The following is a 15,881-nucleotide window of genomic DNA, read 5'->3' as shown; positions in this document are numbered from 1 at the left end:
GGCGAAAGGGGGGCATCTCGTGCACCCGCCGGCGAGGTCGCCGTTCTCCTCCGCCTCCGGCGGCCTCTGGGCCCTCGGATGTGTGGGGGAACAACGATTCTCTTCCCGGCGGTGTAGATTAGGTACTAGGTCTAGGTTTCCAGCGGCGGAGACGGCTTCAAGGAATAAGGTTCTCTTGTGCTCTTTCTCGTCTTGACGCTTCGCTCTGGCGGCGTCAACGAGCGCGTGGAGGTGAGGTTCCCCGTGTGGATCCCCTGTACAGGAGTTCGCGGCGGCGCGGCTCGCCGGGAGGTGAGTCTGCTAGCCTTTTGCTCGGTGGATCCAGGACATGCTGCGGGTTCTGTGGAAGTTTGGTAGCCGGATCGTGCTCGAGCATCCCTCGGCGGCGTCAGTGGTCGACGGCGAGCGCGGATCCGGGGGCTGGGAAGCTTGGGCGCGGCCCCGGTCGATGGGCGAACGCGGAACGCGGAACGCTTCTTCTTCTGCGACTCCACTCAAAGCCTCCATGCGATGGGGCTTCTCCAGATCCATGGCAGCTCGGAGGTCTTCGTTGTTGGCGGTCACCGGCGGTGGGAATCTCCGGTGATGTTGGCAAGAATAGGAGTTCGAGGCCTCGTTGTAATTTTTCTTTTCCTGATGGACTCCTTTGCAGTTTGGTTGGGGCAGCTGCTCCTGTATCCTTGTTGTACGTACTTGTATTCGTACACGTATTTGTACGTTTTCCTTATCCAGTAATACAGGTATGTTTTACTCAAAAAAAAAGATACCCGTTGCTTTCAGAGCATCCATAATTCCATGTCCATATCCTGGTGGTCTTACCATGCAATGGCCTGCAGCGACCGAGAGGACTTGAGCTGTAAAGGACACCGGCAAATTCAATCCAAGCAACCAAAAGCAGGTGCTGCAGCCTGCAACTGGGAGTGAACTAACTTATCGTCATCACGGATTCAGTGACGCCACATTATAGTAAATTGCAGCACGGGCCATGGCCAGGGGCGGAGCCAGAAATTTATTTTTTCATTATTAGGGGGGCCAACTATATTAATTTATATAAAAATTTAATTAAATTTTAAATTTATAATGCAAAATTGGTAACCATAGGGGGCCAGGCCCCTGCCCCCCCCCCCCCCAGCTACGCCCCTGGCCATGGCTGAATGAGAGAACGTGAAAGTATGGTCACCCTTTTGCATCTGCAATGCCGTGTTGCAACCCACTCCTAGTAAGCATTGCCCAATTATCACAACGCGTATGGCACAGCCACAGGAACATGCATATGAAGACATCAAGCAACAACATGTTCTCCGGCACCTGGCACGCTGACACCAAATAAGAGACTTCATAATCGTTAACAAATGCTTACATTCACCGGTGCTACCTACCTGTTTGCTATTGTTCGAGTTCGACGCTGAATTACTGGTATCCCTTCCAGTTTTTCGACACTGGATCAATGATAACCCTTCTCGTTCATCACTGGCATCTGGCACTGGATGAAAAAAAAATGCAGAGCCTGAGCGAATGAAAATCAAGTCAAGCAGTAATGGCACTCTGCAGGCAAAATGGCGAACACCTGCGCTGTCGCCGCCGACATGCCGGGGGACAAAATGCAAACCGGCCAGGCGACGCCACCAAACGAGGCTGCGAACAAGCGGAGGCCAATGCATTCGGGCAAGTGGAATGAGCTGACCGGAGTTGGCAGGCGACGAGGAGCGGCCTCCTTGGGCGTGCCCTTCGTGTTCGGCGGCTGCCTCAGAACCACCATTGGCTTGGCCGCTTGGGGAGGAGACGGGGGGAAATGGAGCTCGAGGCTCTTCTGAAAACTTTTTAAAAAAAAACTAGAACTACGGACCCTCATATCAGCGCAGTTGATGCAGAGCGTAGAGCATTGCCAAAAGCCAAAAGGTGCAGATCTACCATACTGCTACTGTAGGTGGTGTGCTGGGCTGAAACATGTTTTCCCTTCCGCTTTGCGGTTGGGGGTGCGGTGCGGGGTGCCGACTGCCGATGGCCGGCCACCGAGCTGTCGAGCCTACCAGCACCACCACCAGCTGCCCGGCCGCAGCGGCGAGGTGGACCAACCACCACCATGCAATGCCAAGTAGCCAGGCAGGGAATAATGCCAAGAAAGCAGGGGGAAATGTACTAATAAATAGTATCTTGTGAAATTTGGCATGGGGCCGTGGCATTTGCTGCAAAAGCGTAGATGTGCTCACCCAGTCACCAGCACCTGAACCCGTTACGGAAACATCTGCAATGCATTGCTGAAATCACACTATTCTCCTTAAGATAATCCAGCAGAATTTGCATACCATTCCGCACGAAATTCGTCAATCAAAAAGAAAAGTGGCTGCAGATTCGCGTCTCTGACCCTGCTGTGGCCTGGCCGTCCCACGAAAGGACACGCGCCTGCGCGCCCCTGCCTCTGCGTGTGACTCGAGATGCGGCGGCCACCGCCCATACTTGTCGAGGCTGTGTTTAGACGAGGTGCAAAGGGGAGAAAAAGTCACATCAGTCATTGTAGTATACTGTAGCACTTTTCGTTTGTTTATGGTAAATATTATCCTACCATGACCTAACTAGGCTCAAAAGATTCGTCTCGCAACGTACATCAAAATTATGCAATTAGTTTTTTTATTTAACTACATTTAGTACTGTATGCATGGCTTATTTGCTATATTTAATATTTCGATGTGATAGGAGATGTGATGGATGTGATAGAAAATTTGGAAATTTGGTGGGAACTAAACACACCCCGAGTCTCGACTCGTGCATCGAAGGCGAACGCATGCGCCATGGCCCAGGGCGGCGGTCGAGTACGGATCGAGCTGTACGAAAATTCACGGGCCTTTGTTTCCAGATGCCGACGCGCCGGCCGGAGCCCGGACTAGTCGTTGGCCCGCCTCCAAGATTCATTCAGGCTTCACTAACAACGTCGAGCCAACGAGCCAACGAGGGATATAGGGCCTGTTTGGCTCCAGGACTTTTTCCAAAAGTCCCTATCACATCAAAAGGAATCTTACTATTTTATATTATTAAATAAAATCTGTTTATAAATGTTTTTTGACAGCTGAGTGTTTTTTCGCGAGACGAATCTAATGAGCCTAATTAATCGATGATTGGCTACAGTGATGCTACAGTAACCATTCGCTAATCATATATTAAGATACATCATTAGATTCGTCTCGCAGTTTAGCCCCAGGGTTCTGCAGTTAGTTTTATAATTAATATTTATTTAATACTTCTAAATACTAAAAAGTCCTTGGGACTTTTTTGAAGTCCCTGTTTCTAAACACCCCCTTAGTATAGTATTCGTTTCACATTTTTATATGACATAGTACAGATCACATTGACTTATCACATGACACGAAAATATTGCAGTTTTAACTTTCAATGGATCTGATTTTCTGACGAGCTGTGTTTTCAAATTGAACTTTTAAATGCCTTGTGATCAAACAAATATCAGCCGAAATGTTCTAGATTCCTAGACTAGACACATTCTCATCAGTGGCGGCGCCAGGGGTATGCCCCTGTATACCTAGGCATACCCAAGATTTAGAGAAAAATATCAACATGTATTCATAGATGTATATACTCCCTCCATTGCATAAAGAGTGTAGTTTTAGAAAATTTCAAACACATTACTCATTCAAAAAATGATTTTGTTACCCATAATTACTTCTACCAATTGTGATTAAAAACTATATAGTTTATTTGGTTTTCTGGATCCTTAATGAATGCATACACATTGAAACTAAAAAAGTAATATCTACTGAATATTTGATTCGCTCTATACATTCTTCTATGCAATGCTTTCTTGGTATACTTGGTATTTCTTTAATTAGATGGATCCCATTGCAAGCTAAAACTACATTCTTTGTGGGATAAAATTTGAATGGCAAAAACTATACTTATTTTGGCACGGAGGGAGTATCACATACAACTTATGGACCCAATTCAATAAAGCCTAGCAACGAAGCCCCAACTGCAAAAGAATCATTCTCTCCGTCTCTGCCCGCGGTTCCGAGCCCCAGTCCCACGGCTCCGCGTTTGCCCAGTGCACCTCCAGCCCTCGGCTCTGAGCCCTCCGCCTTCGGCCCTCGGCCCTTGGCCTGTCCCGTGGATCGGCGTCTGGCGGCACTCCGGCGACCGGCGTCCGGCTTTCTCATTCTGATGACCTCCCCAACTCGGCACCGGCAACTCCAGCGGGGGTAGGCCGCAAGCCCCTCGCCGTACCAGTGCCAGCGCCCCAGCATCAGTGCGAAGGAGTCCGCCACCGGTTGTTATTCGCACCGTTCAATTGCACTATTGTTGCACTACCGCGTGTTGCGGCAGCGCAAAATGGCGGTGGCAGCTGCAACAGCAGCCGAACGGTGTCATTATGAATTTGTTATGCAACTTATCGTCAACTATATTATGTATTAGCTTCAATTTTTTTTATATATTTGGCATACCCAGCCGCAAATTTCTGGCTCCGCCACTGATTCTGACCTGCCAAGTTCACGGAAATCACAAAAGAATGGCAAAGGACAGCTCAGGCGAACGCCACCGCGTCACCGGGCCCACCCATGTGTTCTATTCCTACTAGTAGTACGTGGGCACGACCCCACCGACAACTTGCGTCACCGGGCCCATCGACGCCCACACCCACAGCCATGTGGTCCCACGAGGCAATAAAGCGCCCAGAGGGCCCACTGCCAGTCCAAGGGACCGAACAAGGCGGGAGCCAGCTGGCGGCCACTTCGCGCGCCTCGAGGCGCCTCCGGCCCCCACCCCCACGCTCGCGGCTTATCTTATCCACCCAACAGAAGGCCCACAACAGGACTGCCACGACCCGCCCGCCGATTTCGGCTCCCCAAATCCCCCGCCGTCTCCGGCGGGTACTCGAACGGCAGAACGACCAGCGTGATTTCAAATTTGAACCAGCGATCATCCGTGGGAACTACCAGCATTCGCCAATCGAATTCGGTGCCAGCGCATCAGATCGGCAAGAATTTGATATTACATTGGAATTCTGAGGATGGGGGGAAAAAAGTTTCATGGAGCACATCCAATTTACACAAAGGGGAAGATGAAGAAAGAAAAGAAAACGGCTGCTGCTCTCTATTGCTTTCTTCCTCCTTCCTCCCTCTCCTCACCAAGAAAAGAATTTTTTCCCCCAGTATTTTTGTCTGATCAAGGAACGCCCTAAAACATATTCCCACCAAAAAATCCAGGTAGAATGTCAATGTTTGATCCGGGAGTGGTGGCCGCGGCCGGGCCAAAGAGGAAAAAGAAGAATTGAGAAGAAACAATCAGACGACCATGGCTATTGCCGAAAGTTCTTGGATCCCCTGGTGTAGCCGTAGTAGGACAGGTACCACTTGACGAACTTCTTGAGGCCAACGTCGAGGTTGGTGGTCGGCTTGTACCCGAGCTGTTCCCTGGCGAGGGAGATGTTGGCGTGGGTGAAGGGCACGTCGCCATTGCCGGGCATCTCGACCACGTTCTTCTTCGCCTTCACGCGGAGGTGCTTCTCCAGGATGGACACCAGGTTGGGCACCGTCACGGGCGAGGTGTTGCCGAGGTTGAAGATCCTGTAGGGCGCCGGGCCGCGCTTCTTGCCGCCGGTGCCCGTGCTCTTGCCGGCCGTGTCCAGGGAGCCGAGGCAGCCCTTGACGATGTCGTCGATGTAGGTGAAGTCACGGGCCAGGTCGACGTGGTCCTTGCCGCGGTACACCGTGATGGGCTTCCCCTGCAGGATGTTGCGGGTGAAAGAGAAGTAGGCCATGTCCGGCCGTCCCCAGGGCCCGTACACGGTGAAGAAGCGGAGGCCGGTGATGGAGAGGCCGTAGATGTGGTTGTACGTGTGCGTGATCTCCTCGCCGGCCTTCTTGGTCGCCGCGTACAGCGACGCCGGCTGATCGGTGCGGTCGCGCTCCGAGAAGGGGACCTTGTCGTTGAGGCCGTAGACGGAGGAGGAGGACGCCCAGACGATGGCCGGCTGCGGGTCGGCGTCCTTGCAGGCCTCGAGGAGCGTGACGAGGCCGGCGATGTTGGAGTGCACGTAGGACGCCGGGTTCTCCATGGCGTAGCGCACGCCGGCCTGCGCGGCGAGGTGGAGCACGTGCGTGAAGGGCACGACGTCGAAGAGCTTGGCCAGGAGGCGGCCGTCGTTGATGTCGCCCTCGACGACGAACACCCCATGCGAGGAGAGCAGCGCCTTGCGGGCCTTCTTGAGCGAGGGGTCGTAGTAGGCATTGAAGTTGTCGACGCCGACGACGCCGTCGCCGCGTTTGCGGAGCGCGAGCGAGCAGTGCGTGCCGACGAAGCCGGCGGCGCCGGTCACCAGCACCGACATCCCCGCCCCGTCCGCCGAGCCCGGCGGCCTCCTCGGCGCGGCGGACGCTCGGATCTGCCGCTCCCAGTGCAGCCCGCCCCAGGAGGCGGCGAAGTACTTGGAGGAGGTGTCGACGAAGGACTGGAAGCTGAGGTAGGAGGCGGTCATGGCGACGAGGAAGAGCGCCCACAGGAACATGGTGCTGGTGGAGGCGAAGCAGCGGTGCAGCTGCCGGTTCATGGTGCCCGCCCTCTCGATCTTGACCTTGCCGGGGGTGGAGGGGAAGAGGTCGTCCTCCAGCACCCGCATCTTCAAGGCCGCCGTCTTGCCGTGCGACGCAGCGCAACCCAGCGAGGGAGATGCCAATCCAAGAGTCCCTCCTCCACCTTCCTCTTCCTCTTCCTCACACACACACTCCCGCACAGATTCGTCCTCCGCGACGCAAGCACAGGCACAGCAGAGACGTCGCCGCGCCCGCGCGGCAGGGCCGGAGACGCAAGGGATCAACCCGCGGCGCGCTCCTGCTGGATTCCGGCTCTCCTCCGCTCCGATTGACTGAATAACTGACTGACTGATTATTCCTTCCTCTCCCTGGAGGGACAGATGGATCGGCCGCCGGACGAATGGATTGGGTAGGTTTCCTTGGGTAGGAAATTTTATTCGGGGGGAAGGAGCGAAGACGAAGGGCAGGGGCCGGCTGCGCGCTCCTGCCTAAGGAAAGCGTGGAGGTGGGCAGGGCGGGGATATAAATAGAGGAGGAGCGGGGCCGACAGCCAGGAGGGGAGCGCGTGAACGCGGTGGCGGACACCCACCGGAGGGTGGCGCCGCTGCCGGCGGCGGTGAGGGTGGCCGCAGGGGATTGGGAAACGACGGAGGCGTTCTGGTGCAGCCTATTTTTGGGCTCGGGCCGCCTGGGCTGCGCTGGAGATGAGATGGGTCGTGCGGACGCGCTATTTTTGTTCCGTTTTCCAGGCTCGTCGCATTTATCAGCGTTTTTGCGCGTGAATTCGAGTGTGGGATCTGTCCTGCATTGGTGACTCTGCGCGTGAGGGAAATTCCTCATTTAGAATTTTCCGCGTGCGGGTTATCGATCGGGAGTTGTAGGAGAAGCAAATTTAGCTGGAATTTAATCAGATCAGGAATATGTGATTTATATGCCAAGGCAGTATCTTTTCCTGGATCTCTCAACGAGAGCAATGTGTCACCAACTTTACCGCCCTGCAGCCACTAGTTTGGCGCATGGCACATTTGTTCTAGCTCCTTTAATTGAGAATATGATCTCACCGGCAATAGTTTGTCACCATTATCATTAGAGGAAGTAGAGAGGGAATGTCGAATGATAGGAAGAGAAACAAGATGCTCTTCCTACTACAAATGCTGCATTTGCCACTCGTTTTAAGTGACACAGAGAATTCATCAGTTGAAGACAAATGTGCTGTTTTGTATCTCTGTTTCTCTTGAATGGAAATGGGGTTTAAGCCTCGTATAAAAAGATTATATGATTTTTTTTTCGATTGATAGCGCAAATATAAGCCCGTTTACTTATTTAGAAGAAAAAAATGTGATAACACATCCCGCGTGTTGCGGCGTCATTCGTTCGTGATGGAAAGTTCCTGTTTTACTGAACTAAATATGCGCAGCTTACGTGCAAACTCTGTTAGGTACTGGCTCCAGCCTTATACCCTTATCTACTCGAGCGAAGTGTGAGCGCTGAACATTCATCTCTACGCGAATCACCCATCCCTTTCTTCTTCCGCCTGCCGTTCGGATTGGTGGACTGCCCTGCCACCCTGGTGGATCATCCAAAATCAACGCGTGCGCCTCGCCGGCGTCTCGGTGCTGCCACAACGCGCGCCCGAGATGCCGGATCGCGGCCAGCCTCTAGCCCTCTACCGCCAAAAAAAAACTGGGCCACTGTTGGCCCGACGCCGCCGGCATCTTTCTCCGTCCGTTCATCGATCAATCGCAGGCGCACGCGTTGCTGGCGCTGCATCGAGGCAGAACTGTGGGCGCGTCTGCTGGGTTGGTGGAGGGCAGGAGGCCGGAGGAAGATGACGGCATTGGTCTCGGCACTTCTGGGTGGGTGGGGTGGTGGGGTAGAGTTCCCTGCGCTTGAAGGCCAGCCTCCAGTGCTACAGTGAATCCCCTCCTATTCCTCCAGCTTCAGCCTCCAGTCAAGTAATAGTATTTTTTTCTCACACCACTCCAACTACAGCCTGCCGAACACGGTGAAAACTGTCATCCGAATCCGATGCAACGCATGCAATTCAGTTCCGAGCGGCGGGGGGGGGGGGGGGGGATCGTTTCATGTCATGTGCGCTCTTGACCTTACCCGTTCCAGCACGGCCGGCAGCTCACTTGCCATCGGTTGCCTGCACCGCACCTGCCGTGGCCTGTGCCCAGTGCCCATGTGGGTGTGGCTCGTGTGCCCGACGCTCGCCAACCGACCTGCCTGCTGGTGCGCGCAGAGGACTAGCTTATCCAGCGTCATCTCATCACTACACACCACGCAGCAACCTAACAGCAGGTATTATGGCCGGCTGGGAACAGGCGACGACTGACGTGGGAGGAGGAAAGAGAAGACAGTCGGCGGCCTGTAAAACGCCGACTTGAGCGGGCGGAGAGGCACTGTGTAGGAGCGGATTGGCTGAGCTGCCCTGCAGCAGCGGGCCCGCCACTGTGCCCATGCACTCCCAGTCGGCAGCCGGCTGGGACTATAAGCCGGGCAAAATAGTACATCTACAGTAATACTTACTGTAGTGTGGAGCTGAAGCCGCAGGCGACGGAGCCCTTACAAAGAGGGCCTAAGGCCGGCACGATCCCCGATCGAGACATAAATCTGGTGCGGTGTGGATGGATGTGCCTGTCCAGAAACAGATGCCAACTTGACAACCCCTGCTACCGCAACCGCATCTGCCGCGCATGTGATCGCTGCCGGCAATGGCAAATTTACAGGTCGAGTGGTGTGGCGCGGCACGGGACTATTCTGAGTTTAGGCGGCACATGCTATTTTTGGCACCATACTGATTTTGTTTTCAGATAGTTTTTTTGAAAGAAAGTTTTCCGGATATTATTGTTTTTTCAAACAAAATTCTTCTTTCAGTGCCCCAATTGAACTGCCGCGAGTGAGGCTGAGGCCCGTGCACGTTCCAGAACCACAAGTTACAGGCAGAAAGCAGAGAAACGCATCCGGCGACTTGCACTGACCGAACACGGTGCGCATATGAAGGTTGTTCGATTCGTTTCCATTTTGCATTTCGAATCACCTTTGCAGTACAGTGACGGATCAGCATTCAGCACTACAGAGGCTGCAGCGCCGCACCTACTGACAGTGTTTGCCATGATTAGCAAGGTCGATCGTTGCGCCCAACGACGGCCGGTGGGTACTGCTTAAGCTTCAAGCTTTCACTTAGCTTTATCTGGACCAACAAGCTTGAACATGCCTTTAATTTCCTACTACAGTAGTTGTACTACAGAGTAATTAGTTACTCCTAGCTATTTTTGGGTGCGCCGTTCCGAGTTAGTATTACACAGATATTAGCAAAGCTTCTGAGCTCCGATTGCCAGCTCTCCGCTCCGATCCATACCCGGTTCTGATCCGTACGAAGCAGCTGGAGGAGAGGCTGACAGTGAAAGCTAACGGCCTGAACAAACATGAAAAGGTAGCTCATTCGTACGAACCAGGACATCGAGCTGGAGCCGATGTCTCGGATGGCGTACAACTACAAGAATGGCAACGAAGGTACGGCAGCGTAACACACATGGGGCCTACCTGCCTCTTTCTTCTTTGTTTTCTCTCGTCACTGACAGGGACACTGGCGATAAGCAAAGCCATTAGGTGCCGAATCGATCGACTTTCCACCATGGTTCCCCTAACCGTCGGTAACCGGTCCGGTTTGACCGGTTACCGGTCAAACCGGTCCGGACCGGTTCCGGTTTGATTCGGTATAAACCGGTCCAAATTTAAAATTTAAATTTGAATTCAAAAAAAATGAAAAATTCTCAAAAAATTCCTAAAAATACTTCAAGATGCGACAAATTTAATGGTGTCAAATTTTCTCAAAAATTCGTTCATTTAGTATAGTTTGCGGGGATTTAAAGTTAAACAAAAAAAACGTGCATACAAAAGTATACAAATACAATGTAAAAGTAGTACAAAAGAGGGTTGGAGGGTTCATTTAGACTAAAATATGTTATACAAATATTTATTTAGTATACTTTGCGGACATTTGAATTTAAACCAAAAAAGAAAAAAAATTGAATTTGACTGGTTACCAGTCAAACCGGCCGGTATACCGGTCAAACCGGCCGGTATACCGGTCAAACCGGCCGGTAAACCGGTCAAACCGGCCGGTATACCGGTACGAACCGGTTGAACGGAGAAGTTTGAATCTAAATTTGAATTTGTCCGGTTTCGACCGGTAACCGGCCAAACCGGTCCGGTATACCGGAACCGGAGGCCGGCGGTTACCGGTTAGCGGTCGTTAAGTTGAACCCTGCTTTCCACGCGGCAACATGCAGCATGCTCGTCGCCGTAGAGACAGTTTGCACAGAAGCTCAGTCGACGGCGACGTCGAAGATCTCGAGCACAAGCTAAGTGTCACGGTCGAGTAACAACTTCCTCCGAACCTTCTCTTCTTTTTTCCTTTGCCTCCGATTTGATCAGTCGCCTTCGGTTCTCGAAGCCTTCTTTTACCTGTAATTTAGCTTTAGCTTCAGGCGAAAGCATACATGCCTGCGCGTACCCGTCGTCCTCTCTCCAGTCGAGTGGCGGCGAGTGGCCTGCCGGCCTTCCGCTCACGCGCGTTGAACCGCTGCTCACATGGCCCGAAGACGTAGCGGCCGGTCGCGTTCCTGGACTGGAGTTATTGACTCGTGCGCCGTGCGCGTACGGGCGTGCATCGTGACGAAAGAAAGAGGCGAGCGTCGATGGGACGACGTACGACACCTGCTGTCTCTCGTGCACGCACGCGTATCTGTCTGAGGACATCGAGTTCGAGGGTGTACACACACACGGTCGATGCCTTGATGCGGCCCAGAAGCATCTAGGAGGAATACACATGCGCTTGGGTCCGCGGCTTGGTGCACCGGCGTACCTGCTGGCTCTTTTTTCATTTTTATATTGAATAAAATAAAATTTTAAAAATATATGCCGAATAAGAAATTTTCAAAAATGGGTGCATGTCGCTCCCCTAATGGGTGACAGGCACCCTGTCGCCCATCCAGTGGGCGACAGGACCGTCCAGGGCGCATTAAACAATGAACTTATAAAATTGATATAAAATCGTAGAAAAAAAATACAAACTCAACTGTTATGGATTCTATGAAACAAGATCTACAACTTTTGTTACATAAAGTTTTTCATTTGATCAATGTATCTTGCTCTATTTTAAATACCAGTTTAATGCATTTTTATTTAAATCTCAAGATCCATCCTTTGGATGCATGTCATCTTTGGCCAGAGTGTTGCATATGGTGAGCATAGGCTTGTACAAAATTTGTAGGCCCAGAAAACATTTATAGAATAAGTTTTTAAATTAGATCTTGCAATATGTCTAGTTTAAATGGGTTATTTATCCATGCTGCTATACTGAGTATTAGAAGCCATAACTTTTACAGTACCATTATTTTATTTCCTAAGAGTTATAAAAAAAGTTTGGTAAATTTTAGATAAGCACAACTATACCAAATGAATTATTTCAGATTTTTCTAGGTACAAGAACTATTTTTCTTGATTTAGATGCATTGGTCAAATGAAAAATTTTATGTAACAAAAGTTGTATATATTATTTCATAGAATCCTAAACAGTTGAGTTTGTATTTTTACGATTTTTCTACGATTTTATATCGATTTTACAATTTCACTGTTTAATGCGCTCTGGGTATCAAGACCTAAATATAATTTTTTTTTATATTTAGGTCCTGTCGCCCACTGGACGGACGACAAGCACCCTGTCGCCCTCTACAAGCACCTATTTTTGAAAATTTCTCTATTGAACATATATTTTTGAAATTTTGATTTTTTAAATATAAAAATGAAAAGGCGCGACCTGCTGCTTGTCTCGTCTGCCGTCTGGTACACGAGCCACGCTGGGCCGTCGTCTAGTCCATGCCCACCCGCGCGCAGGCCCATGTTGGGTGGAGCGGGCCAAGTCCACTCGAAGCGGGCACAAGTTAGAGCACGCTGACGCTGACTGGGCCAGGACGTTGCGCGGCAAACGCACGGGCTCTTCCAGTTACATCACACACGCCGATCATCCGAACGCTCAGTTTAATATTTTATACTACTTTTTCAAAATGAAACTACGAACGCATGGGCAGAGACGATCGAACTATTCCATCTGACTTGTCTTCTTTTGATTTATTTAAACTCATTCTGATTTGTTTTCTTTCACGGAACACGGTTGAATCAGACGGCAGCCGAACAATTACCTATCGCTCCGGCGAAGCGACCGGAGAGGCGACGCCGGGGGACCAGCGGCGGTGCTTGACACGAACCAGTAATCGCGACTGCTAAAAGCTATTGCCTGGATAAAGTGATGACACGGACGCCTATCTGACACGTGTGTGTGGCTATGTGTATATATTCCGTCCAAAATTTCCAGTCACCTCACTGGTGCCATTCGATTCACCTTTCCTGCTAGTTGGTGGGACAGACAGTTTCAGCCCCGTGTCTAATTAAAAATCACCCACCAATGTCATTATAAAAAATTAAATATAAAATATTATTTAGCTATGTATCAATTACAAATATATATTATTAATAAAAACTAAAGCTAACAACAATCAATCAAAATAAAATAAAAATAAGAATAATTATCTGCATAATATTATTAAAGCTCAACAAATCAAATTGTTATTGTAGGTAGATCATAGTTGAATTATTTTAATCAACAATAAGACATAATTTACGATAATGAACAGAATAATGTATGATAAAAAAAATAGTATAACCTTTAAGTAAGGATACAACGACATGCAAATTTTTGAATTTTCAATACTAGCTGCGCAAATGCGCAGGCTATACGCCTAGTTCACGTGATAATTAAATCTGGATTTCCTGCCAACACGTAGTACGAGCAGCTGATGAACTAACTAACCAGAAATCAAGGCATAGTGCTAACACATGATATGCCGGCTAGTACTAGTACTTGTTTTGTAGCTAGTCAGTGCGCGCAAGGCCAGCCAACCAACCAACCGACCAGCCAATCTAATCTGTTGATTGCTGCTCGCATCGATCGAGTCGGTTAACTCGTGATGCTGGTGATCATGCATGCATGTGGCGACAGTCCTTGCAACCGTATGTAAAGCCATCTATCACGTTCATTCGGGTCAACATTGTGCATGTGACAGTTTAATTCCCCCCTGTCATGTATATATCGTCTTCTCTGTCGCTACACACACACACACACACACACACTTTTTCGGGTTTAGGCTGCTGCTTTAGTGTACTACAGGTGTGCATTCCTCCGATCGATCGATGCTTCACAGAATGTCTTGAGCCTCGCCGACACGCTTGCTTCTCTATCAACCGTCCCCATCGATCAAGTAGATATATATTGTTTTGACCCCTCCAATTACCATCAGTACGCGCAACTTAAACAAACAAATAAGTAGATATTTAGTTTTATACACGGAACAACAGCAGGATATACAAGTAAATTCGTAAAATCAAGATTACTGTACCGGCCGGCAGAAAATCGAACTTTGAGAAAATTTGAAGTACTACGTAGTGCAGTATTTTAGCATTGCCGCCATGCGGATGCAAATGCATCGTTTGGCGTTTTTGGACATTTTCTCTTGTAACAGAACAAATTACAATATATATAGGCTAGGATGCATATATATATACAGCAATATATACAGCATCCCTTCAGGATATATATACTTACTAGCTACTACATACTGCCCGAGTACGGCGCAAAATCTACAAGATCGAGTTGCCTTTTCCTAATATACATACAGACACAGGGAGATACATAGCTGTACATGGATTTATGGAGTAACCGTATATACACAGTAGGAATTGAACACTGGTACCTTCATGCCTCGTGATCTCAGTATTGCTACAGAGAAGAAGCAAAAAGGGAGAGTATGTAGCAGGAGAATAAAGGAAGGGGGGAAACTCTATATATATGCATGGCCTTACAGTTTCAGTTTTACCCGTGAATGAACGATTTTGATCACATTTCAGTGCGGAGTCCCTCCCCACGCTCACTGATTCTTCAGCGCTGCAAAAGACCACCAGAACCCAACACTCTATTAGCTAGATGCCTTCCCCACACGTACACGGCGTAGAAAAAAAAGGTTGCTGAAATCACCATGCATGCATCCAATTCAGATTCAAGAGATCGGAAGAAAACAAAGTAGAAGATCAATTAAGGAGACGGCTTACTGCTAGGGTTCTTGGGGGGCCTGAAGAGTCCTCAGCAGCAGCTGCATCGCCTCGACCTGATCTTTGAGAGACACGGCGTAGTCTAGGGTTTCACCCAGCAACGTGCACTCGTCCATCATCCCTCTCCCTCCCGGCACGATCTCCCTCAGCGCCCTGGCCCTCTTCCTCACCAACACCCTCGCGAGAACGCCGGCCGCCTTCGCCGTGGCTCTGCTCTTCGGCCGCGCCCGGAGCCTCCTCCTCGGCATCCTCTTACTGCACACCATCTTGCCCGCCGGCGACTTGCATTCGGACGACGAAGGCGCGCTACTCTTGGCAGCACGAATAAGGAGGTGCGCGTCCCGGCCGCCGCCCTGCGAGAGCTCCGCCGCCAGCGACCGGCTCCAGCGCGGCGCCGCGCCCCTGGCGGTGGCGAGGGCGGCGTCGGCGGCGCGCCTGATGGCGCTCCTCCTCTCGTGGATGCCCATGCCCCTCGATGCGCCCTTGCGGAGCACCAGGATCAGGTTCTTGAGGATCGCGTGCCTGAATCTCTTGGACCCCGGCGGAATGCCCTGCAGGCTACTACTCGGCGAAGACATGGAAAAGATAAGCACGCGATCGATCAAGACGCAGCAGCAGGATGGAACGGCCGGCAATGGAACAAGAACAATGTACTAACAACAGCTCAGAAACGAAAACAAATCCGGCCGGCCGGATGATGCTAATTTGCTGGTTAATCACGGCCGATCGACGACCTATATAGCTAGTAATAATGATGTTCCCAGCTCGATCGTCGTGGCCGGCCGCCGAAGAGGAGATATTTGTTTTTGTGAGCTGATGATGAGAGCGCGAAGGGGAAAGCAACGACCGACGCGAGGCAGGCTGTGAGAATGATGAAGCTTGGTGATCGATCACACACACAGGAGTGGTGTGTGAGTGTGAGTGTGTGTGTGGCAATGGAAGGGTCAGTGCCTAGCTATATATGGCGCTTCGATTAGTTGGGAGGAGAGAGAGGCGGGCGGTGGCCCTAAACCGGCAAACGGCGAGGAGACAGTGCACATGGCGGCACATGGGAGAGGTCAAGGCCCAGGTCCACATTGCCATGCACGCCCCCTCTCCTCCTCTTGCGTTGCGTTGCTTGGATTGATGAATACTACTCGGTATACGGTCGATGATACTAGCTGCTGCTTAATT

The 15,881-nt window shown here is 50.6% G+C and overlaps 2 protein-coding genes and 1 long non-coding RNA gene across 5 annotated transcripts; all 3 read right to left on the bottom strand.

Annotated features, from left to right (window-relative positions):
* Positions 1–1,160: 1,160 nt before the first annotated feature.
* Positions 1,161–1,975, bottom strand: LOC120657962. The gene is made up of 2 exons (XR_005668465.1): positions 1,568–1,975; positions 1,161–1,483 (listed from the first exon to the last, which is right to left on the bottom strand). It is a non-coding gene; the product is annotated as an uncharacterized LOC120657962 (long non-coding RNA).
* Positions 1,976–4,945: 2,970 nt separating this feature from the next.
* LOC120644595 (UDP-glucuronate 4-epimerase 1-like) lies at positions 4,946–7,250 on the bottom strand. The gene is made up of 2 exons (XM_039921246.1): positions 5,298–7,250; positions 4,946–5,181 (listed from the first exon to the last, which is right to left on the bottom strand). The coding sequence occupies exon 1, from the start codon at positions 6,620–6,622 to the stop codon at positions 5,303–5,305; it is 1,320 nt and encodes a 439-aa protein (XP_039777180.1). The 5' UTR covers positions 6,623–7,250; the 3' UTR covers positions 4,946–5,181; positions 5,298–5,302.
* Positions 7,251–13,660: 6,410 nt separating this feature from the next.
* On the bottom strand, positions 13,661–15,649 carry LOC120644578 (transcription factor IBH1-like 1). 3 transcript variants are annotated; one of them, XR_005663836.1, is made up of 2 exons: positions 14,657–15,645; positions 13,661–14,472 (listed from the first exon to the last, which is right to left on the bottom strand). XR_005663836.1 is itself a non-coding variant. In XM_039921228.1 (2 exons), the coding sequence occupies exon 1, from the start codon at positions 15,284–15,286 to the stop codon at positions 14,711–14,713; it is 576 nt and encodes a 191-aa protein (XP_039777162.1). In that variant the 5' UTR covers positions 15,287–15,649; the 3' UTR covers positions 13,661–14,544; positions 14,709–14,710. The 3 variants fall into 3 exon arrangements, 2 of the variants coding, with proteins under 2 accessions (XP_039777162.1, XP_039777168.1); XM_039921228.1 differs by having other exon boundaries at positions 13,661–14,544; positions 14,709–15,649; XM_039921234.1 differs by having other exon boundaries at positions 13,661–14,624; positions 14,709–15,644.
* Between the last annotated feature and the right edge of the window lie 232 nt (positions 15,650–15,881).

This window comes from Panicum virgatum, chromosome 1K (assembly GCF_016808335.1).
Source record: "Panicum virgatum strain AP13 chromosome 1K, P.virgatum_v5, whole genome shotgun sequence".
Taxonomy (NCBI): domain Eukaryota; kingdom Viridiplantae; phylum Streptophyta; class Magnoliopsida; order Poales; family Poaceae; genus Panicum; species Panicum virgatum.
The sequence above is the reverse complement of the archived record's forward strand: the minus strand, read 5'-3'. Positions and strand labels throughout refer to the sequence as shown.